Source organism: Coffea arabica, chromosome 7c, assembly GCF_036785885.1.
Source record: "Coffea arabica cultivar ET-39 chromosome 7c, Coffea Arabica ET-39 HiFi, whole genome shotgun sequence".
In the NCBI taxonomy this organism is placed as follows: domain Eukaryota; kingdom Viridiplantae; phylum Streptophyta; class Magnoliopsida; order Gentianales; family Rubiaceae; genus Coffea; species Coffea arabica.
The window spans coordinates 39,845,951-39,871,609 of NC_092322.1; the positions used below are offsets into that span (position 1 = coordinate 39,845,951).

General features: G+C 37.6%; 2 protein-coding genes across 2 annotated transcripts; one reads left to right on the forward strand and one right to left on the reverse strand.

Annotated features, from left to right (window-relative positions):
* Positions 1-482: 482 nt before the first annotated feature.
* On the reverse strand, positions 483-1,121 carry LOC113699923 (uncharacterized). The gene has a single exon (XM_027220269.1). The coding sequence runs from the start codon at positions 1,119-1,121 to the stop codon at positions 483-485; it is 639 nt and encodes a 212-aa protein (XP_027076070.1).
* Positions 1,122-9,062: 7,941 nt separating this feature from the next.
* LOC113699924 (STOREKEEPER protein-like) lies at positions 9,063-9,776 on the forward strand. The gene has a single exon (XM_027220270.1). The coding sequence runs from the start codon at positions 9,063-9,065 to the stop codon at positions 9,774-9,776; it is 714 nt and encodes a 237-aa protein (XP_027076071.1).
* The last annotated feature ends 15,883 nt before the right edge of the window (positions 9,777-25,659 follow it).

Below are 25,659 nucleotides of genomic sequence, written 5' to 3' on the forward strand. Positions count from 1 at the left end.
CGGGAACATGAAGTACGTTGGGAAGGACCAACTTTTTACCGGATGTGAATTGAAGATGCACATCCCCTTTGCTATGAACCTTGGCTCTCACTCCATTTGCCACGACAACTTCATGACCTTCAAGAAGTTCATAACTCTTGAACTGATTCTTATCATTGCAAACATGAATTGCAGCACCAGAATCATACCACCAATCCTTTGAAGGCATAGGTGTCATCATATGAAGTTTAGTCACCGTACCAAAAGTCATCATTGCTACAATTTCTGCACACTCATCAACAAGATTAGCACTTGGAGCAACATTTTTCTTTTGTTTCTTGTTGAGTTTGCACTCGGCCTTATAATGGCATTTCTTACCACAATTGTAACAATTTCTATTTTTTTCTTATTGTTTTTTGAATTAGTATTCTCAGGACTCTTTCTCTTACTACCAGAATTCATTTTCTCTTCAATCATATTAGTCTTAGGAGCATCGTCAACTTCTAGTTTTTGAAGTATTCTGGCCCTTCTTCAATTCTAAGATGTTTCAAAACACTAGATAAAGTTAAAGTTTCAGAAGTGTGAAGCAACTTCTTTTGGTAATCATTCCATAATGGTGGCAACTTAGCAATTATTGCACCAACTTGGAAAGATTCAGAAACTTCAACACCATAATCTTTAAGTTTAGAAACTATCACTTGAAGATTATGAATTTGGTCCATAAGAGAAAAAGAATCAACCAACTTGAACTCAAAATATTTCTTAATGAGAAACTTATCTGTGCCTTGCTTTTGGGTTGTATACTCTCGCTCAATTGCAGCCCAGATTTCCCTTGGATTTCGTATTTCTTGAAACATATCGTAGTAACTATCCGAGAGGGTGTTGAGGATGTGGCCTCGGCAAATAATCTCGTCCTCTTCACGCTTCTGCCTTTGCTCTGTCACTTCCTCGGACTCACCCTCCACTGGAGCAAGAATTTTTGGAAGATTCAGATTGAGAATGTAAGCCACCTTCAATGCAATGGGGAAGAACATAAGTTTGTCCTTCCAACGGTTGAAGTTGGTTCCGGTTCCATCAAGTTTGTCCAGCTTAACGAAATCTTGGTTCATAACTTTAATGGCACTATCTTGGGCAGACTCCATTCTTGTCAATCAATCAAACTTCAAGATTGTAAAAATAATGATATAGAGGTACAAGATTGTATTGAGTCAAACCAGAAAAACTCAAGAGAGAATTCTATAGAAATAAGTTTAAATAAATGGGGATCAAAACTTGAAGAATTCAAGGCATGTAATCACTTTTCTTGGAGTTTGATTGCCCCCACTATCTTGCTAATCCGGTTTCTGGGCAAAAACTCTAGGATACAATGAATTCTAATTAGAGAACCAAGTAGCAAGTTCTTGGATTTGTCTAGTCAAGAATAAAAATGCTTAAGTTAGTTTTCTGGTGTTCAACACATTGATTTATACACCCACAATCTTCAGAAAACTGTTAGAAACTGTTCACATATAACCTTTCAAAGGAACATGCAGTTTCACTGTGAAAAGGTGCTTCAAAAGGTGCAAACGTTTCCTATTTTGCAAACTACCTTAGCAACCTCTCTACAAGGTTGAAAGGAAAATAGGTGAAGGTAGCTTACGACAGGTCTGTGGAGGTATTTTCTATTTTTTGTTTGACCAAGAGGATTCATATTGTCTCTTTTCAACTATTTATATTGTAATTTGGAAAAGAAACAACAATTGTATGAATAATAACATTGGTTCTATCTGAAGAAAAGAAAAGAATTTCATGTCTATTAATCTTGCTAGATGAATTTCAGGCTGCCCTGAAATTTGAGCACAAAAATAAACCGGTGGGTCTTATCAAAGATGATTATCCAACAGAGTGGCAGTTTTATGACTCTTCTTTCCATTTCCTTACCTGGTATCTTTTTTACTAAAGAACTGAAGTGAATCTCGTTTCTCGCTGAACAGCTCCCTTGGAGGTGGAGGAGGTACACATGCTGTGCCTACTGTACACTGTAAAGGAATACAAGGAAACTACTTCATAATTGTAAGATTGGAAGTGCAGAACGGAGGTATGTGCTTTACTTCTACTCCACAATGTGGGATGTATCAAATGCTGTTGTCTTCTTGTGCATCTATGAATCTTTGATAATTGATCACGTTTTCATAGGTCATGGGTCTTTTGTGGCCTATTTCGCTTAATGTATGGAGGTCCGCATGAATAAAATAAAAAAAGACGGTAGGTATCTTGACAGTGTCCTGCTTTACACAGACAAATATCTTCTGAATCTTGTTTTGACGTATTTCATACATATATCTTCATTTGAAAGGAGTTTGTAAAAAGAATTTCAAATGTCATACTAAAAACTATAAAAGCTTAACTTTAGTAGATTATAACCATGAGATGGAAGCTGCTAAAGAGCATCTCCATCTGGCTTGCATTGTAGCAGAAGAAACTTGATAATCCACATAATCTTCCTTTGTCATTAGATTCCGGGTACTATCAAAAATTGTCTCTCAAGTTTGAATAATTGTATGGCGCTCTATCGCAGCCCAAGGACAGTTTTTGGTGTGGACTGTGAACTGATATTGATATCGCATTCCTCTTAGTTTGAATCTTCTACCAGCTTTAATCCTTGTTGACATCACATCCTAACATGCCTGGCCTCGTTGCAGCCATAAATGTAGCTTGTGTTCCAATAGAACATCATATTATGCCTACAACACTATCAAAGCTCACCCTGTTTCTGATACCTATAAGATTGCACTCTCGTTTTTTCTAATGCATATTAGTAATATGTCAATTTTTTTTTGCTTTGCCTATGCCATGGTTTTTGTGGCCTGTTCTCAATGCCAGTTCCAGAGCTTTCTTGCATGCAAAATTTCTGATTCAAGGAGATACACTCAAGATTCTTAAAGTTGCTTCAAAAATTTTGATTAGTCTAATTTGATGCCTATTGCATGTTGATGCCAGATTAATGTAATGGATTCCAAGCTAGCTCTACTAGTTGATAGGGAGTGCGAAGCTGGTTCGTTATTAGTGTTGTGGCATCTTATTCCAACTCACTGAATTTGATTATGAACGCTGGAACTGCATTTACAGGTCAAGTTTATGTCCTGGCAGAGTTTTCCTTGCATGAGGTAAATTCTGCCAATGTTCATGATTAAATGAAGGTTGCAGACCTCATTCCAGAACTTCTGTGGGCCACTAACTTCTGGAATGCTGGTGTGATAGGAGTGAATCACTAGAAAATGAACTATCGTATCAGCTCTCGCTGGCGCTGCTGATGGAAGCTCCCTTGTGGTGATGTCAAGAGTAATTGTGTAGTTTATTTATTTCATCTTGACACTTATTGTGATCTGAAGCTACAACTGAGGAAAATAAGCTTTCTAAATTCTGATGAACGAACAAGTAAGGAAGTTTACTTCAATGATAAAGCTAATTAGGTTCAGAGGTTTGATGAGTTAATGCCTCCTTACTAATGCAGGATGAGGCTTTTTTGTTGTTATAGAGCCCGCAATTGCATGTGTACGTGCTATTTGACCTTTTACGCATGGATGAGATTGAGCTATTTATTTCTGGTTGTGCTTGCAATTGCAAGTATTTATTTGAGTATTGGGCTTAACGAACTTAAGTCTGTCTTTTATGGTTGTGTTGGTTTATCAGGTCTTAAGTTTGTCTTGCTCATTGACTTTTTATGGTTGTCTTGGTTTTGCTTTAGTAGATGCTGCATGTTGTCTTATTCTTGATAAGATCCCTTTTCTTTTCAAGCAAAATTATATGCAGATCCAAGGTGTGCGGACATTGTTATTAATTGATTTTTACTTACTTGTTTATATCAAATCTCTGATGCGAAGCAACTTCATGAAATTCTACAGGTACCATATACGTTGAGCAACTTTATATAGGGAGTTGTCTTTTCCATACAAATGGATTCCGAAAAAGTGGAATGAAGTTTTCATTTCATGTCACCTCTATGACAAGTATCAGTGTAGATTGGCCTGTGGTCATCTCTCCAAATTCTGATTTCATTGAACAGGCAAGTCTCATTGTCTTCTATTTGTGTGGCGTGTGAATTACTTGAAGGAATGAGGTGAAGCAATCTTATTTTTTCTTTTTGTTTATGGGCTGTTTTTGATTGTTGGAAGAAGAATTCCAGTGTTGACAAATGTGTTGAAGGCTAAACACAAAGAATGGTCTTAGTAACACCTTATTCAAGGACTGCATTAGTGCATTGTGAAGAACATTTGGACACTTGTGTTGTATCATACATATGGCCGATTGACTAAATTGATACTTCAAAGCCTTTTCTTTCAATTGAAAGTACAGGTTTGGTTTCTTTCAATTGAGCCTTTTGTAAGTGCTGCCAACCCAACAACCCAACTATTGAAACAAGTTCCAATATTGTCTTCTAGCATGCTTTTAAGCTTTAGCTTTTGGAATCAAGATGGTGGAGATGTATGCGTGTTTAACAAATGGTAGCTATCATAAAAAGAGTGGGGTTGCCAAAGAAAATGTGGGCCATTGAGCTATCATGCAAACACTTTAGTGCTCAAGGTACTCCAGATTAAGGATCTCAAAAATTTGTCATGCATTCATTAAAAATGAGTAAAGGATAATGCTAAGATTCTTTGTTCATGTTTATTCTTATTTTATGATTAAAAGTTGGTTTTCTGAATTTTCAGTATTTAGGAGTATTTCAGTAGTTTATATGTTTCTCAGTTCTCAGGATTTTTCTGAATTTAGTAGTTTGCTAATTTTATCCTAAGAGTTGAATAAGGAATTTGTTTCTAATTTGATTAAGAAAGGGTCTCATTCCTATTCTGAGAAAGGGATGAATCCTAATCACAATAGGTTGTGGCTAAGTATTCTCTTTGAGAAACGGAGGGATTAGGCTTTAACAAAATTCCTGTAGGGTTGTTGTGTTTTTAAGGGCTCTATGATGTAGGATCTAGCCTTTGGTGTAATTCCTAGCGTTTCCTAATTTGTTCTTCAAACTGAGCAATTTCCATTTTAAGTTTTCATACCTGATACTGTTCAACAATTCTTCTCTGTACTACTTAATTGCATATAACTGTGATCTCTAATCCGTAAAAAAAAGTTTGATCTCTAATTGCATTCACTGCATCAGATTTACTAGCGGGAACTCATTGCTGCGTTTGTTAAGTTGATATTACTTTGGATGAACATTTGCATGTTTTTACAGGCTGTGGAACATTTGCATTAGATTTACTTTAGATAAAGGTTATCAAGTCACTGTTATTTTGAGTAAGCCTGAGTGTGAACTTGGCTAAATGGCTCACGAACTTTTGCTGTCATCTAAGTTTCCATGCAAAGTTTCTGAGGTAAATATTTTATGGGACTTAGCATTTCTAGATTCATAATATGGGAAGTTGAAATAGCTAATTTGAAGTGAGGACTCCTATGTGAAGTTTGTTTTCTGTTTTGTTGAGCAGGAGAACCGGGTAAAAAAATCTCTTCGTTTCTTGTTTGTGCTATGGACAAACATTGGGATCATTGCAATGATCCATTAAGATTTATCAGAGGCAGAAGATTTCTTCAGCGTGACAGATTTACTATAATCGATTTCCTATTCCCGCAGGATTTTTTCGTTTTCTAGTTGTCCAAAGGCTTTTCTGTGCTAATTGTTGCAAGTTAATTGCTGTCATTGATCATTGTTTCCTTCCTTTCAACCGAGCAATTCAGTTACTGCCACTCGAGAGTTATCAGAAGCAATTAGTTTGTTTGTTTGTTTGTTCATTCGGACGAATGTCTTCCAAATCAGAAGGCTGGCATAGGGAGGAGTATTAGGAATCATTGTGGCGTTTTTTCAAATTTGGAAGCTGAATTATGTGCTTTAAGGATTGGGCTAAGAATTGCAATGTCTCGAAAGTTTGTAAATGTATTAATTCAATCTGATTCAAAAGTTTTGGTTCATCCCATCAGGGAGAAAGGTGAAGTAAGTTGCCAGCTGAGCCCTTTGGTTGCTGGCTGTGTATGCTTTTGCAAAGGAGGAAGGCACCTGAGTCCAAAGTCCAAATTTTTAATGCACTTTTAGTCCTTAACGTTTTAAATTGTGGATTCAGTTTGGTTATCACTATTTATTTACAAATCAAATAGGTTCTCTTAAAGATATATAACAAACACAAGATTAAAAGGGCCCAAAAAAAAAAAATAGAGAAAAAGAACCGTGGCTTTAGTATATATTAGCTCTACGAATTTAGTGGAGTCAAATGAGCCTTAGTGTGATAAAGTCAACATCAACTCTAATTTTTCTTACTTGAACTCAATGAACCACCTAAATATAAAATTCGAGATAGAGCTCAAATTTGAGTTTGAACCTAACTGAACTCAACAAAAAACAAAAATCAGTTATGGTGTTTTTTAAAATGGATAAGACATGCATTTCACTATAATGAGTATTAAATATGATTATAGATCTTTTAATAGTCAAAAAGCTAAAATCAATAATCGACCAAAGAGTAGTTTTTATTTATTCTAATTATTCTCTACAATTACTTTCTACAATCAGTTTATGTGAAATCTAAAGCAAAGCATAACATGCCTTAGCCAAGGTTGTGTTGGAATATTACATGATTATTTGAACCTTTTTTTGGATAAAATTTAAAATTTCATTTCATGAAATCTTCACCAATGATAGAAAATACATTGGACATGTTCCTCATACACCTGATCTGAAAAATTACTAGATTTAATAAATCTAAAAGATAACAAAGATTACACTGTAAAAGTCCAATAGATCAGATTAATCATGAGCGCCTTAATAAATATCTATACATGTCAACACCGTGAGTAGAGATGGCAATGGGGGCGGGTGCCCCCCGGGTAACCGCCCCGCGGGGGGCTCTCGGGGCGGGGGTTGGGGCGGGGGCGGGGGCGGGGAGGGGAATTTTTTCCCCCCGTTTAGAAACGGGGCGGGGGGCGGGGGAGTATACCCCCACCCCGCCACCTGCAAAAAAAAAAGTATATATATATAAATATATATATATATAATATGTAATTTAATTAGTTATAAACTTATGATAATGATATTATTAGTTAAATGTATTATATAATATATATTAATGTATGTAATATAATTGATATTATCAATTATATGAATAATTAGACATGTCTACTAATAGAATTTATTAATTAGTTATACTAAATTTACTAATACATTTATACTAAATTTCTAATTACACTTAATAGAATAACACTTTTTTCTCAAAAAAAAAGTACAAACACAATAATGAATTAGTGATTGTATTTGTACCAAAAGTGAAAACTTGACTATTTTAGTTGTATTTATTTCATCATGTTAGATTGTATTCAAATAACTTTTGTTTGATTGTTTTTATGAGTTTCAATTGTAAAATTACAATGAATAATAACTTGATGATGTGTTGATATTTTAGTATTTGATAATTTATTAAAATTTAACTATAATAAAATTTTATTAACCCCGCGACGACAATTTTAATAACCCCGCGGGGGCACCCGTGGGGAAGCGGGGCGGGGCGGGGGGCGGGGCGGGGGGAGTGGGAGGCGGGGGACGGGGGGAATTAATAGGCAACGGGGCGGGGGGTGGGGGAGGGGTCCCCCGCCCCAACCTCGCCCTGTTGCCATCCCTAACCGTGAGATCTTTCTACTATCCAACTGGTTCAAATTCAAAGTCAATGCTATGATACGACAAAATTATCCAAGAAGCAAAAAAAGCACCAAAATCGATGTTTCTTGTTTTCAGTTTTTTTAGGCTCAATAAATCAAAAATTAAAATATGAAAACTCTTTGAGAACACAACAAAATAGATTTTTTAAAATCAAAATCTAAAATCAGATCTTGAAAATCAGTTGAGCAGAAATCCACACTATAGAAGTAAGGTATACTTTTTTTTTTGAGTAAAAATTACCCATTGTTTAGGGAAGCTATATTCAACATGGTTCAAAGTCGCAGTCGCGGTTGCGATTGCATCCTGAACCGTTCCACATCGGTCTCGGCATATTGGTCGCGGTCTCGGCGAGACGTGAATTTTTGAAATATTTAATATTCTAAAAATTGTAAAAAATATGATAAGCAAAAATAATTAAAAAATTAGTAAAAATAATAAAAATTCGAGTTGACTCGAGATGACTCGGAGTAATTCGGTGTGACTCGGCCGTTTCAACCCTTCACAGTGACGTTTCGACGAGTTGAGTATCTCGATATCCTTTCGTCACGGTATCGTATTGGCCGAGTCGTCACCGTCTCAGCCGAGTTTTCGAACCATGATATTCAAATGAACCCGCCATTGCTTAGGAACTAAACAAATATGGTTGAAACTTGGTACAATTAGTATTAGTATTATATATTTTTTTTTGGAGAAATTAATGTACATTTACATTACAGATATGATTGTATTCATGTACTATTAAGATAATGTATATGAACAAAATTCATGTATACAATAAAGTAATATTAGTGAATATCAAATCAGGTAAATGTAGACGGAATTAGGAGATTAATCCATGACAAAACCCTGTGATTTTCAAAACTCATTTCTTCAAAATCTTTGAGACAAAGAGTTAGAAATTCCCATTAGCTGACAAAAGCAATCGAAGAAGCAGAATTACTACTCAATCAAGGTCCGTCTAAAATCCTCCCAACCTGGTTCTATTCCCAAGTAAATGTAAATCCGCTGATTCCATTCCCAAATTTATTGTTTTGGAAGTGCCGTTACTGCACTGTCAATGATGAGTCTTCAAAATAAAAATGGCTGATTAATTGCTCTCAACTTTTCATGCCATTGTTAATTGCTCTGTTTTTCTTATTTTTTTTCCTATTTCTTTGCCTGTTATTATTGTTATTGGAAATGAAAGGAAAAAAACAACTAGTGCTTCTGGAACTTGGTGATCATTGAAGTTCTTGTTAATTTCGAGACGAATTAGGTAGTTTTGTTAGCATACTTTATTGCTAGAGTTTAAGATTTGTGGAGTTTATATCAAAAAACTAATCGCCAAAATTAACTCGAACAGCCACTGCTAAACCAACAACAAAAGGCTATTCATCTACCTCTCCCCATTTTCAAAGCTCAAACCATGGCATCCTATAACCCAATATCTGATCATCCTCCTCTTTCCCCACAATCACATGATGAAGAAAACGAGGATGAAGAGAAAGGAGAAGAGGACTATAAGGCTAAATTTACTGCTGATGAGCCACAAACGGATAAGCCTTCTTCAGTTTCAGCCGCTACTACAGGCATGGCTTGGAGTGATGAGCAGGTGACTAAACTTCTCCAGTGCATGATCGAGTTTAAGGCTAAGAAAGGGGTTGATGCTGATGCTGATCCGGCGGCTTTTCATCAGTTTTTCGAACAGAAGTTTCAATTTAGATATTCCAAAAGTCGGGTATATGAGAAGGTGAGGCGTTTGAAGATGAAATATTGCAATAATTTGAAGAAATTTGAGATAGTTGAGAAGAAGACTGGTATTTCCAAGGCTGAGCTTCAAACATTAAACCTTTCAAGACAGATTTCAGTTGGTAGTGCTGGTGCTGGTGATTTTGAGTCGAATTATCCTCTTTTAAACCAGTCATTTGAAGTAGAGTCCAGAGGCGTAATGAAATTTGGAGGTAAAACTGCTGATGAACTTAGCTTCTTGAAAGAGAACATGCATTTGATTGGTGATGATAAAGCAAAGGAATTGGAGCGAAAGTGGAAGACATTGCATGCGGTGCATTTCTTTAAGAGTTTGGAATTGATGAAAGAGCAAATTAGTCTGGTGTTGGAAGCCACGATAGGAAAGAAGTAAATACCAATTAGCGGCTGGTTGGTTACTTTTTTGGTATTCAGGTATAGTCTTTTGAGTTTGTGGTTGTATTAATCCAGAAATTTGTAATCCATGATTTTTAGTCTAGCTGTGGAAACAATTTAGTTCCAATTCTGTCACTTCAGGTTTTATAAGTTCTTTTGAATGCTTTCATCTTTTCTGGTTGCAAGTCCAGTTATAAAGTATTACTAGTTTCTTGATCAAGTTGATCACTCCTTTTGTTAGGACCGGGCCAGGAAATAGACAAACTCAAGTTAGCACAAATTAGGCGGTATAACCGACCATATAATAGATAGGCGGTAGATACCAGCCATATAATAATTAGGCGGTAAAACCGACCATATAAAGATGGATAACAAAGCAAATAAAAGACACAGAAGATTTACGTGGTTCGGTCAAATTGACCTACGTCCACGGACGAGGGAGAAGCAATATTTCTACTATGAAAAAGAAATACAAAAGCCGTAGGAAAGTGGTTCCTAGGCCAATAGGCACTTACAAAAGAGTTTAGAAAATATTCCTAAACTCAAAACAAGAGAGCCTAAAATATTTGACTAAATGGACTATATGACTCAAGAAGCTAATAGCCCATATAACTCTCTTGAGTGGTGCTATTAACTTCAACATATGAGGCCTATATTTATAGGCGCAAAACGGAAGGCATCCTCAGCTCTCTTCCGATGTGGGACGAACCACAATTCTTTTGGTCAGCAATTGCGGTTTCAACAAATCTCCACCTTGGTGAGTCCCCAACATCGATAATAGTAAAACTGCTCCACCTTCTTCACATAAGCCCCAATGGGCCAAAATCACGAACAATGAACACCAACCAAATCCAAGCACTGCTTGAACTTGTAAACTGGAAGAGGTTTCGTAAACATATCGGCTGGATTGTCCTTGGTATTGATTTTCTGAACAAGGACCTTTCCTTCAGCAATGATATCCCGAATGAAGTAATACTTCACATCAATGTGTTTCGTCCTCTCATGATACATCTGATCTTTAGTCAAGTGTATGGCACTTTGACTATCACAATGAATATCAGTAACACCTTGATATAGACTTAACTCGCTAAATAAACTCTTCAACCACAAGGCTTCTTTGATTGCCTCGGTCACAGCCATATATTCTGCTTCTGTAGTAGACAAAGCTACGACAGGTTGTAGAGTAGCTTTCCAACTAACAGCACAACCGCCAATGCAAAATACATAGCCTGAAAGTGATCTTCTCCTGTCAAGATCCCCAGCGTAGTCTGAGTCTACAAAACCAACCAAAGTGTTATTATTTCTTCCAAACTCCAAACATGCATTTGAAGTACCTCGCAAGTATCTGAGAATCCACTTTACAGCCTGCCAATGTGTTTTACCAGGGCAAGACATATATCTGCTAACAACACTGACTGCTTGTGCAATATCTGGACGAGTACAAACCATTGCATACATAATACTGCCGACTGCACTGGAATAAGGAACCCGTGCCATATAATTTTCCTCTTCATCTGATTTTGGTGATTGAGCAGCAGATAGCCGAAAATGGCTAGCAAGAGGAGTAGATACTGGTTTAACATCTTTCATGCCAAAACGCTCCAAAACTTTCTCAAGGTAATTTTTCTGGGTCAAGAACAACTTTCCTACTCCTCGATCTCGATTGATATCCATGCCAAGAATTTTCTTAGCTGCTCCCAAATCTTTCATTTCAAATTCACTATTTAACTGCAGTTTCAAGGTGTGAATTTCTGACAAATTCTTCGTAGCAATGAGCATGTCATCAACATATAACAATAAGTAAATGAAAGAACCATCATTTAACTTCCGGAAGTAAACACAACTATCATACATGCTCCTCAAATAATCATGACCCAACATAAAGGAATCAAACCTCTTATACCATTGTCTTGGAGACTGTTTCAATCCATATAAGGATTTCTTTAATAAGCAAACATGGTCTTTCTTACCTTCAATTTCAAAACCCTGGGGTTGTCTCATATAAATTTGTTCTTCAAGTTGCCATGTAAGAAAGCTGTCTTAACGTCGAGCTGTTCTAACTCCAAATTATACATGGCAACTAAAGCAAGCAAAACACGAATAGAGCTATGTTTAACAACAGGTGAGAATATATCATTAAAATCAACACCTTGTACCTGACAGGTGAGAATATATCATTAAAATCAACACCTTGTACCTGACTATAGCCCTTTGCAACTAATCGTGCTTTATACCTTGCATCTTCAACCCCTGGAATACCTTCCTTTTTCTTGAAGACCCACTTGCAACCAACAATTTTCTTAGCTGACGGCGGCTTTACAAGAACCCAAGTTTCATTTTGATGAAGAGATTCAATTTCTTCATTCATCGCAATCAACCACTTTGCAGAATCATCACAAGAAACTGCTTCTGAATAGGTGGAAGGCTCACCAACTGCATCAGTTTCTTCTGCAACAGATAAAGCATATGCAACTAAATTTGCATATCTTTGTGGTGGTCGAATGTCTCTTCTTTGTCTATCTCTGGCTATGGAATACTCCTCTTCTTCTGAACTATCTTCAATAGTAGATTCAAGTGTATCTACTGGTACTTGTTGAATAGAAGATTTGGATTGAGAAGGACTAGAACTGCCAATATCAAGCTCCACCTGCTTCTGTGTACTATCAGTAGTACAAGGATTAGAAGACTCCTTCTTGGAAGATAACATAGACAATTCATTAAAAGTAACATCTCTACTGATTACAAATTTTGGGGATTTGGGATCAGGACACCATAATCTGTATCCTTTCACCCCAGAAGCATACCCAAGAAAAATGCACTTTTTAGCCCTAGGCTCCAATTTTCCATCATTCACGTGCATGTATGCTGGACACCCAAAAACTTTTAAATTGGAGTAATCAGCAGGAGTACCTGACCAAACTTCCGCAGGAGTTTTGAAATCAAGAGATGCAGAAGGAGAACGGTTGACAATATAACAGGCCATATTGATCGCCTCTGCCCAAAAGTCGTTTGTCAACCCTGCATTGGAGATCATACATCTTGCTCTCTCCAAAAGCGTTCTGTTCATACGTTCAGCCACACCATTTTGTTGAGGCGTCATCCTGACGGTGTGATGCCGAACAATTCCTTCATTTTTGCAAAATTCATTAAATTCACCTCCACAAAATTCCATGTCATTATCTGTTCTCAACCGCTTAACATGTTTTCCTGTTTGTTTCTCAATCAAAACTTTCCATTGCTTGAAAGTTAGGAAAACATCATTTTTGTGCTTAAGAAAATAGACCCAAACTTTCCTTGAATAATCATCAATGAAAGTCAACATGTACCTGGCACCACCTTTAGAAGGAGCACGAGAAGGACCCCATAGATCTGAATAAATGTAATCAATAGTACCTTTTGTCTTGTGAATTGCTGGTGAACTGAAGCTGACTCTTTTCTGCTTCCCAAAAATACAATGTTCACAGAATTCCAATGGACCGGTACTTTGTCCACAAAGAAGTCCTCTTTTGCTCAGTATGCCCAAGCCTTTTTCGCTCATGTGCCCCAAACGCATATGCCATAATTTGGTGATGTCAGTATCTGACAAAGATGATGTTGAAACAGCAGCAGCACCTGTCACAGTAGATCCCTGCAAAATATACAAAGTACCAGATCTGTGTGCCTTCATAAAACAAGAGCTCCTCGAGTGATTTTGAGAACTCCATCTCCACCTGAATACCTGCACCCGATAGACTCAAGAGTGCCCAAAGAGATGAGATTTTTCTTCAAATCTGTAACATGTCTAACATTTGTGAGCGTCCTCACAATACCATCGTACATTTTAATCCGGATTGTGCCTTTGCCAACAACTTTACAAACGGCGTTGTTATCCATTAAGACAACTCCACCTTCAGTTGATTCATATGTTGAAAACCAGTCCCTATTGGGACACATATGATATGAACAACCCGAATCTAAAATCCACTCATTGTTAGACCTAAAATTATTTTCCGTTGCACAGAAAATGGTTCCATCATTCTCATCAGCTGCTATACTAGTTTCAGCGGATTCAGTATTTCTCTCAACAAATTTCCCCTTTTGCTTTTCTTTATTTTTCAATTTAAAGTAATCAGAGATAACATGGCCCTTCTTTTTACAATAATTGCACACCACATTTTTATGTCTGGACTTGGATCTACTTCTATTTTCTGTGTTTCTCTTTTCAGATCTACCCCGAACAAACAAGCCATCGGCTTGACTCCCACTAGTTTCCCCAGTAATATCCCTATCTATCTGCTCTTTAGATTTTAATGTAGATTTAATTTCCCGATACGAAATTGTTTCCTTTCCATATATCATAGTATCACGGAAATGCTTAAAGGACTGGGGAAGGGAACATAAAAGTAATAGGGTCTGATCTTCATCATCAATTTTCGAATCTATATTCTCCAAATTCATAATAATGGAATCAAATTTATCAAGATGGGAGAGTATAGATGTACCTTCAGACATCCGAAGCATATACAAACTCTGCTTCAGATATAGCCGATTCTCGACTGTCTTCTTCATATACAAGGCCTTAAGTTTGTCCCACATGGCCTTTGCTGAAGTCTCCGTTGCTACCTCACGCAATACCTCATCGGAGAGATTTAGGATAATACTGGATCTTGCCTTCTTATCCATCTCAGCAAAATTTGCATCTGTCACATCTTCTGGCTTTTTCTCAATTCCTTGAATTGCCAAGTCAACTCCGTCTTGAACAAGAATGGCCTCCATCTTGAGCTGCCACATGCCGAAGTTGACATTCCTGTCGAATTTCTCGACAACCGTCTTTGTTATCGTCATTGTTGCCACAAAATCTATAACCTGAAGTTTGTCTCAAAAAACTGGCCAATCAAATATGCAAGTCTCGTGAGCGGGCCCCACAGGGTGAACGGGCCCCACGAGATAAGCGGGCCCCACAGGGATGAACGGACCCCACAAGGTGAGTGGGCCCCACAGGGTGGATGGGCCCCACCAGATGAACCTGTCTTGCAAAATATAACAACTAGCTCTGATACCAGTTTGTTAGGATCGGACCAGGAAATAGACAAACTCAAGTTAGCACAAATTAGGCGGTATAACCGACCATATAATAGATAGGCGGTAGATACCAGCCATATAATAATTAGGCGGTAAAACCGACCATATAAAGACGGATAACAAAGCAAATAAAAGACACAGAAGATTTACGTGGTTCGATCAAATTGACCTACGTCCACGGACGAGGGAGAAACAATATTTCTACTATGAAGAAGAAATACAAAAGCCGTAGGAAAGTGGTTCCTAGGCCAATAGGCACTTACAAAAGAGTTTAGAAAATATTCCTAAACTCAAAACAAGAGAGCCTAAAATATTTGACTAAATGGGCTATATGACTCAAGAAACTAATAGCCCATATAACTCTCTTGAGTGGTGCTATTAACTTCAACATATGAGGCCTATATTTATAGGCGCAAAACGGAAGGCATCCTCAGCTCTCTTCCGATGTGGGACGAACCACAATTCTTTTGGTCAGCAATTGCGGCTTCAACACCTTTCCATGTATTTTGTTTCCTGCAATGCATCTACTGGTGTTAATCCTATCACTCTGTAATTTCTTATACTGTACTTACTGGCTTTATGAATTGGTGCTTTATAAATTGTCCAATTAGGTTTGTTTATTCCTTTATTGCCTGGTGACTATCTCCAACTGTCACTGGTGAAACCTTCTTGGTGAGCCAGTTGCTTGCTCAAATCAATGTAAGCATATCATGGTTGAGGATTGTGAGCCAATAGGGGAAGCTTTATGCCAAATGTCTCTCACTTCTTATGTCGTCGATATACTGCAGTTGGTTTATTGGATCTAATGACTGCTATTGCTGTTGTTCTGCATAATCCAATGTATGCTTTAGAGATTGGACAGAGAATTTTTTTTTCTCATCTCTGTTTTCTTATAGAAAAAGAGTCCTCGAATACTGATTGGTAGAGTTTAAATAACAGTAAAAATATCTTTATGCCATTCTTTCAATTGTAGGGTTCATCATTGAATTGTTTAGAGCTAGAATGCCTATGATTACATGATGACCATCTGATTCATTACTTCTCAAATCAATAGAAAACTTTTGTTTAATCGCCTTAGCTATGTCAACTCTCCTACAATTAGGACTAATAGTCTTTAGAACCAAATTTAGGGGTATGAGATTAGCTAAGGAATAGGAATCAGAAATTACAAATTTGAGAAAAGAGAAATGTATAAATGATGATGATCTCACTTTGATAAAAGGCCAGAATAAACAATTTCAAGAAGCTTCTGCTACTCAGCAACTTCAGCCATTAGCCATGTCAACAGGGTAAGCAGCCTCTGAATCTGGGGAGCCTAATTTGCTATCCTTTTTACCAGCCTTTGTGGTGAAAGTCCTCCTACAGGTAACGACATGCTTCTTTAAAATGTCATCTTCTGTGGACAAATTGAACATCTTCCTTATTGATTTTGATGCCCGCTTTTGACCCTTGGCTTCTGAATATCATTAAGTCTAGGCTGATCAATTTCACTTTTCTTGCCAATGACCAAGTTCATGACAAACTTCTGATAACTGTCTCTGGAATCTCTTCTTGACGAAAACAAGCACTACTAATTGCTAGAGCTGGAATGATGGAATACAAGTGGCAGTGGAGGTGGCCGTGATGGCTGTGGCAATGAGTGATGCACAGGGGGAGTCAGGTAGAAGCTAGGATTCTTGGGAAGGGTTATACTTGGGATCAATGTCTCTGGTTCCAAATAAGTTATCTATTTATTCTTTTTGGCTGGGTTGTAAATGTGTGGATGATGCCAATCCTTATAGTCTCAGAAGGGTTGTACTTTCATACATATTTTTTCATTTGAAAGGAGTTTGTAAAAAGAATTTCAAAAATCACACTAAAAACTAAAAAGGCTTAACTTTAGTAGATTATAACCATGAGATGGAAGCTGCTAAAAACCATCTCCATCTGGCATTCATTGTAGTTGAACAAACTTGATAATCCTCATAATCTTCCTTTGTCATTAGATTCCTGGTAGTATCAGAAATTGTCTCTCAAGTTTGAATAATTGTACAGCGCCCCATCACAGGCCAAGAACTGTTTTTGATGTGGGCTATGAACTGATATTGATATTGCACTCCTGTTAGTTTGAATCTTCTACTGGCTCTAACCCTTGTTGACATCACATCCTAACATGCCTGGCCTTGTTGGAGCCATAAATGTGGCCTGTGCTCAAATAGAACATCATTTTATGCCTACAACACTATCAAAGTTCACCCTGTTTCTGATAGCTATAGGATTGCACTCTTGTTTTTTCTATTGGCATATTAGTAATATGTCAATTTTTTTGCTTTGTCTATGCCTGTGGTTTTGTGGCCTGTTCTCAATGCTAGTTCCAGAGCTTTCTTGCATACAAACTTTCTTATTCAAAGAGATACACTCGAGAGGGTATTCTACTGTCTTTTCTTGTTTCCTTTTTCACTCTTCTTAAGGGTTGAAAGTTGTCGGTGGTATGCATTGAATTTGGCAGGCTTCTCTTTGAATTCGTAATTTATAACTTAGAATGTGTAACTTTTTCGGTCTTAGGTATGTGAATGGTGATATGAAGCCTCATAACTTTTTGAGTCTTATATGTTTCTCAATTCTCAGGATTTTTCTGAATTTAGTATTTTGCTAATTTTGTCCTAAGAGTTGAATAAGGAATTTGTTTCTAATTTCTATTCTGAAAAAGGGATGAATCCTAATCACAATAGGCCGTGGGTAAGTATTCTCTTTGAGAAACAGAGAGATTAGGCTGTAACAAAATTCCTGCATGCTGTTATCTTTTTATGGGCTCTATGATGTAGAATCTAGCCTTTGGTGTGATGCCTAAATGTGCTACGAGTGATTCTTAGTGTTTCCTAATTTGTTCTTTGCATTTCTAGATTCATAATCTGGGAGATTGAAATAGGTAATTTGAAGTGAGGACTCCTATGTGAAGTTTGTTTTCTGTTTTGTTGAGAACCGGGCAAAAAATCTCTTCGTTTCTTGTTTGTGCTATGGACAAACATTGGAATCATTCCGATGATCCATTAAGATTTATCAGAGGCAGAAGATTTCTTCAGTGTGACAGATTTACTATAACAACTTGTTATCTTTCTCATGTTTCCTATTCCCATAGGATTTTTCCGTTTTCTAGTTGTCCAAATGCCTTTCTGTACTAATTGTCGCAAGTTGGTTGTTGTCATTGATCATCGTTTCCTTCCTTTCAACCAAGCAGTTCAGTTACTGCCATCAATTGATCATTGTTAATTTGTTTGAGAAGGAAAGGATCATTGTGGTGCTTGTCTTCCAAATCAGAAGGCTGACATAGGAGGTGCATTCAGGAATCATTGTGGTGTCTTTTCAAATGTGGTTGCGGAAATATGTGGTTTAAGGATTGGGCTAAGAATTGCAGAGGATCATCTCGAAATTTTGTTAATGAATTAATTCAATCTGATTCAAAAATTTTGGTTCATGTTCATCCCATAAGGGAGAAGGTTGAAGTCAGTTGCCAGCAGAGCCCTTTGGTATGCTTTCGTAAAGGAGGAAGGCAGTCTTTGTAGTGTGTAAGCTAAGAGCAATTTGGTATAAGTTGAGATTATTGTAATAACCGAACCTCTCTATCTCAGTAATTTTCCTTCTTTTTTTCTCCCTCAATTCTGTTTTGTTCTTCTTGAATTCTGTTCTGTTGATCCATATATTCTTGAATCAATTGAGTTCCGTGACAGATTGGTTTTTGAGGTAATTGGTCTTTGGCCCCAGTTATCAAAAATGGCAGAAGGTGCTCAATGAGATTTACGAACTTCCAATTGCTACTTCTTTAACTGCTTCAAAATTATATAAATTAGTAATTTGGTACCTCAACGTTGTAAATCTATTGCACCTTACTCCAAAGTCCAGTTTTTTACTGCACTTTCGATCCTTAACCTTTTAAATCAAATAGGTTCTCTTAAGGATATACAAGGAACACAAGCTTAAAGGGCCAAAAAAAAAAGAGAAAAAGAAAACCGTGGTTTTAGCATACTTTAACTCTACGAATTTAATGAACTCGTAATTTTTCATACTTGAACTCGATCAATCTAATTGAACTCAGATTAAAAAACAAAATTAATTGTGATGATTTTTAAAATGAATAAGACGTACACTTCACTATAATAAGTATTAAACCTAACAATTAAGGTCCGTCTAAAGCCCTCCCAACCTGTTTCCCAAGTAAATGTGAATCCGCTGATTCCAATCCCAAATTCACTGTTTTGGAAGTGCCGCTACTGCACTGTCAACGATGAGATAAAAATGGCACATTAATTGCTCTCAACTTTTCATGCAACTGTTAATTGCTCTGTTTTTCTTTTTTTTTTTCCTATTTCTTTGCCTGTTATTATTGTTATTGGAAATGAAAGAAAAGAAGCAAAAACTGAAAAAAGTAGTGCTTCTGGAGCTTGATGATCATTGAAGTTCTTGTTATTTTCTAGATGAATTAGGTAGTTGTTAGCATACTTTATTGCTAGAGTTTAAGATTTGTGGAGTTTATATCGGAAAACTAATGGCCAAAATTACCTAACCAGAATACAAATTACACTGATTTCACAAATACAGTGTTCTTTCTCTCTCTCTTTTTTTCCTCTGTAATCGAATTCCTCTCTTTCTCTTTGTTATTTAAACCTTTGCAATATGCTATGCATTGGTATAAAGTGCCGTAAGAATGTCCAAAAAAATAGAATCCCAAAACCTCGGAACTTTAGCCTTCAAGAAACCACACCACTCTGGTGATGATGCTACAGTCATCACAACTCAACGTAATCTGAAAGGCACGAAACAGAAGCATTCTACTTCTCGAAATGACCCTGATTACGAGCCAGAAGACGGGTCGAAAATGTCCAAGAAAAAAAAGACTACCACAAAAAACCAAATTTCTGAACATGAGGCTAAAGTTTTTGAGCTTTCCAAACAAGTTTGGGGTGATGGTGGAGTGCATGCTGCCCATGAAGGGGATGGTCATGAAGATACAAACGAAGACGCAGAGGAAGAAGATGTGTATGGTAAGTATCCCTATCTCTGCGGGGCATTAGAATCTTTTGAGTCTCCTTTTCCGGTGGAGGAGGCAATAAGATTCATAGACAGTGCAAAGAGAAAGGAAGTGGAAATGAAATGGAAGCTGTTACATCTTAAGGAGGAAAAGCTCCTTAGGAAGAAGTCGAGGTTGAACTCCATGTTCACTGAGATAGCTTTGCATGATTCAGAGAATGATTAGCAAACTTTTGTACTTTAATTCTAGAAACTACTGTGTTGGATGTTAGTTTTTAATGGTCATGTTATGTGGAAAACTTAAGTTGTTTTATTATGTCTAATCTCTGTTGAATATTGCCTCATTCCCCCAGTATCTCTAATAAAGATATTATTAAGCGAAATCTACTGAATTTTGAATAGCTTAATGTTAACCAGTTTTCCTTATGTTAGCTTCCGTTACAGTTAATTTTACAGGAAAGTACTTTTGAAAACTGACTTGTGACTTTGAATTTGGGTTTTCACAATTTATAGTTGGGAACCTTTTATTTGGACTGTTGAAGATGGCTTGTACTCTGGAAAAAAATTGTATGGATGAGACCTTTTTGCTTTGAACCTTCAAATTACTTTTCTCTGGGTTGTTTTTTTAATTAATGAAAATATGGCGCAGTGTTTATGTGTACTAGGGAGTAATTTCAAATTTTAGTCTTGAGGCTTCACAAGAATTAGGTTGTCCAATGTTAATAAAATTTCTTTACTTCATGTTGTTCTATGATCTTTGAAACGATACTCTTATTATATGCTGTTGAGCCGCAATTCTTCAGCCGCAATCCTTGACTGTGGCAAAATTTCCTCATCCCACATCGCCTGAAGCAGAAGGAAAGCCTCCCAAATACAACTATAAATAGGGGGCTCATATGAAGGTTTCAATCGCACCACTCAAGAGAGTTATATGGGCTATTAGCTTCTTGAGTCATCTAACCCATTCAGTTAAATATTTTAGGCTATCTTGTTTTGAGTTTAGGAATATTTTCTAAACTCTTTTATAAGTGCCTTATTGGCCTAGGAACCACTTTCCTACGGCTTTTGTATTTCTTCTTCATAGTAGAAATATTGCTCCTCCCTCGCCCGTGGACGTAGGTCAATTTGACCGAACCACGTAAATCTTCTGTGTCTTTTATTTGCTTTGTTATCCGTCTTTATATGGTCGGTTTTACCGCCTAACTATTATATGGCTGGTATCTACCGCCTATCTATTATATGGTCGGTTATACCGCCTAATTTGTGCTAACTTGAGTTTGTCTATTTCCTGGCCCGATCCTAACAAACTGGTATCAGAGCTGGTTATTATATTGTGCAAGACAGGTTCATCTGGTGGGGCCCGTTCATCTGGTGGGGTCCGTCCATCCTGTGGGGCCCACTCATCCTGTGGGGTCCGTTTATCCGTGGGGCCCGCTCACCTTGTGGGGTCCGTTCATCCCCGTGGGGCCCGCTTATCTCGTGGGGTCCGCTCACCCTGTGGGGCCCGCTCACGAGACTTGCATATTTGTTTGGCCAGTTTTTTGAGACATATTTCAAGTTACAGATTTTGTGGCAACAATGACGATAACAAAAACGGTTGTCGAGAAATTCGACAGGAATGTCAACTTCGGCATGTGGCAGCTCAAGATGGAGGCCATTCTTGTTCAAGACGGAGTTGATTTGGCAATTCAAGGAATTGAGAAAAAGCCAGAAGATGTGACAGATGCAAATTTTGCTGAGATGGATAAGAAGGCAAGATCCAGTATTATCCTAAATCTCTCCGATGAGGTATTGCGTGAGGTAGCAACGGAGACTTCGGCCAAGGCTATGTGGGATAAATTGAAAGCCTTGTATATGAAGAAGACAGTCGAGAATCGGCTATATCTGAAGCAGAGTTTGTATATGCTTCGGATGTCTGAAGGTACATCTATACTCTCCCATCTTGATAAATTTGATTCCATTATTATGGATTTGGAGAATATAGATTCGAAAATTGATGATGAAGATCAGGCCCTATTACTTTTATGTTCCCTTCCTCAGTCCTTTAAGCATTTCCGTGATACTATGATATATGGAAAGGAAACAATTTCGTATCGGGAAATTAAATCTGCGTTAAAATCTAAAGAGCAGATAGATAGGGATATTACTGGGGAAACTAGTGGGAGTCAAGCCGATGGCTTGTTTGTTCGGGGTAGATCTGAAAGGAGAAACACAGAAAATAGAAGTAGATCTAAGTCCAGACATAAAAATGTGGTGTGCAACTATTGTAAAAGGAAGGGCCATATTATCTCTGATTGCTTTAAATTGAAAAATAAAGAAAAGCAAAAGGAGAAAAGGAGTGAAACCACCGAGGCTAGTATTGCTGTTGATGAGAATGATGGAACTATTTTCTGTGCAACAGAAAATAATTTTAGGTCTAACAATGAGTGGATTTTAGATTCGGGTTGTTCGTATCATATGTGTCCCAATAGGGACTGGTTTTCAACATATGAATCAACTGAAGGTGGAGTTGTCTTAATGGGCAACAACGCTGTTTGTAAAGTTGTTGGCAAAGGCACAATCCGGATTAAAATGTACGATGGTATTGTGAGGACGCTCACAAATGTTAGACATGTTCCAGATTTGAAGAAAAATCTCATCTCTTTGGGCACTCTTGAGTCTATCGGGTGCAGGTATTCAGGTGGAGATGGAGTTCTCAAAATCACTCGAGGAGCTCTTGTTGTTATGAAGGCACACAGATCTGGTACTTTGTATATTTTGCAGGGATCTACTGTGACAGGTGCTGCTGCTGTTTCAACATCATCTTTGTCAGATACAGACATCACCAAATTATGGCATATGCGTTTGGGGCACATGAGCGAAAAAGGCTTGGGCATACTGAGCAAAAGAGGACTTCTGTGTGGTCAAAGTACCGGGCCATTGGAATTCTGTGAACATTGTATTTTTGGGAAGCAGAAAAGAGTCAGCTTCAGTTCACCAGCAATTCACAAGACAAAAGGTACTCTTGATTACATTCATTCAGATCTATGGGGTCCTTCTCGTGCTCCTTCTAAAGGTGGTGCCAGGTACATGTTGACTTTCATTGATGATTATTCAAGGAAAGTTTGGGTCTATTTTCTTAAGCATAAAAATGATGTTTTCCTAACTTTCAAACAATGGAAAGTTTTGATTGAGAAACAAACAGGAAAACATGTTAAGCGGTTGAGAACAGATAATGGCATGGAATTTTGTGGAGGTGAATTTAATGAATTTTGCAAAAATGAAGGAATTGTTCGGCATCACACCGTCAGGATGATGCCTCAACAAAATGGTGTGGCCGAACGTATGAACAGAACTCTTTTGGAGAGAGCAAGATGTATGATCTCCAATGCAGAGTTGACAAACGACTTTTGGGCAGAGGCGATCAATATGGCCTGTTATATTGTCAACCGTTCTCCTTCTGCATCTCTTGATTTCAAAACTCCTGAGGAAGTTTGGTCAGGTACTCCTGCTGATTACTCCAATTTAAAAGTTTTTGGGTGTCCAGCATACATGCACGTGAATGATGGAAAATTGGAGCCTAGGGCTAAAAAGTGCATTTTTCTTGGGTATGCTTCTGGGGTGAAAGGATACAGATTATGGTATCCTGATCCCAAATCTCCAAAATTTGTAATCAGTAGAGATGTTACTTTTGATGAATTATCTCTGTTATCTTCCAAGAAGGAGTCTTCTAGTCCTTGTACTACTGATAGTACACAGAAGCAGGTGGAGCTTGATATTGGCAGTTCTGGTCTTTCTCAATCCAAATCTTCTATTCAAATGCCAGTAGATACACCTGAATCTACTGTTGAAGATAGTTCTGAAGAAGAAGAGTATTCCATAGCCAGAGATAGAGCAAGGAGAGACATTCGACCACCACAAAGATATGCAAATTTAGTTGCATATGCTTTGTCTGTTGCAGAAGAAACTGATGCAGTTGGTGAGCCTTCCACCTATTCAGAAGCAGTTTCTTGTGATGACTCTGCAAAGTGGTTGATTGCGATGAATGAAGAAATTGAATCTCTTCATCGTAATGAAACTTGGGTTCTTGTAAAGCCGCCGTCAGCTAAGAAAATTGTTGGATGCAAATGGGTTTTCAAGAAGAAAGAAGGTATTCCAGGGGTTGAAGATGCAAGATATAAAGCACGATTGGTTGCAAAGGGCTATAGTCAGGTACAAGGTGTTGATTTTAATGATATATTCTCACCTGTTGTTAAACATAGCTCTATTCGTGTTTTGCTTGTTTTAGTTGCCATGTATAATTTGGAGTTAGAACAACTCGACGTTAAGACAGCTTTCTTACATGGCGAACTTGAAGAACAAATTTATATGAGACAACCCCAGGGTTTTGAAATTGAAGGTAAGGAAGACCATGTTTGCTTGTTGAAGAAATCCTTATATGGATTGAAGCAGTCTCCAAGACAATGGTATAAAAGGTTTGATTCCTTTATGTTGGGTCATGGTTATTCAAGGAGCATGTATGATAGCTGTGTTTACTTCCGGAAGTTAAATGATGGTTCTTTCATTTACTTATTGTTATATGTTGATGACATGCTCATTGCTGCCAAGAATTTGTCAGAAATTCACACCTTGAAACTGCAGTTAAATAGTGAATTTGAAATGAAAGATTTGGGAGCAGCTAAGAAAATTCTTGGCATGGATATTAATCGAGATCGAGGAGTAGGGAAGTTGTTCTTGACCCAGAAAAATTACCTTGAAAAGGTCTTGGAGCGTTTTGGCATGAAAGATGCTAAATCAGTATCTATTCCTCTTGCTAGCCATTTTCGGCTATCTGCTGCTCAATCACCAAAATCAGATGAAGAGGAAGATTATATGGCACGGGTTCCTTATTCCAGTGCAGTCGGCAGTATTATGTATGCAATGGTTTGTACTCGTCCAGATATTGCACAAGCAGTCAGTGTTGTTAGCAGATATATGTCTTGCCCTGGTAAAACACATTGGCAGGCTGTGAAGTGGATTCTCAGATACTTGCGAGGTACTTCAAATGTATGTTTGGAGTTTGGAAGAAATAATAACACTTTGGTTGGTTTTGTAGACTCAGACTACGCTGGGGATCTTGACAGGAGAAGATCACTTTCAGGCTATGTATTTTGCATTGGCAGTTGTGCTGTTAGTTGGAAAGCTACTCTACAACCTGTCGCAGCTTTGTCTACTACTGAAGCAGAATATATGGCTGTGACCGAGGCAATCAAAGAAGCCTTGTGGTTGAAGAGTTTATTTAGCGAGTTAAGTCTATATCAAGGTGTTACTGATATTCACTGTGATAGTCAAAGTGCCATACACTTGACTAAAGATCAGATGTATCATGAGAGGACGAAGCATATTGATGTGAAGTATCACTTCATTCGAGATATCATTGCTGAGGGAAAAGTCCTTATTCAGAAAATCAATACTAAGGACAATCCAGCCGATATGTTTACGAAGCCTCTTCCAAATTACAAGTTCAAGCAGTGCTTGGACTTGGTTGGTGTTCGTTATTTGTGATTTAGACCCATTGGGTCTTATGTGGAGAAGGTGGAGCGATTTTACTATTGACGATGGTGGGACTCAAAATTATGCCAAGGTGGAGATTTGTTGAGCCGCAATTCTTCAGCCGCAATCCTTGACTGTGGCAAAATTTCCTCATCCCACATCGCCTGAAGCAGAAGGAAAGCCTCCCAAATACAACTATAAATAGGGGGCTCATATGAAGGTTTCAATCGCACCACTCAAGAGAGTTATATGGGCTATTAGCTTCTTGAGTCATCTAGCCCATTCAGTTAAATATTTTAGGCTCT

Coding starts and splice junctions, on each gene's coding strand:
- LOC113699923 (XM_027220269.1), bottom strand. CDS start 1,121: ATGGAGTCTGCCCAAGATAGTGCCATTAAAGTTATGAACCAAGATTTC.
- LOC113699924 (XM_027220270.1), top strand. CDS start 9,063: ATGGCATCCTATAACCCAATATCTGATCATCCTCCTCTTTCCCCACAA.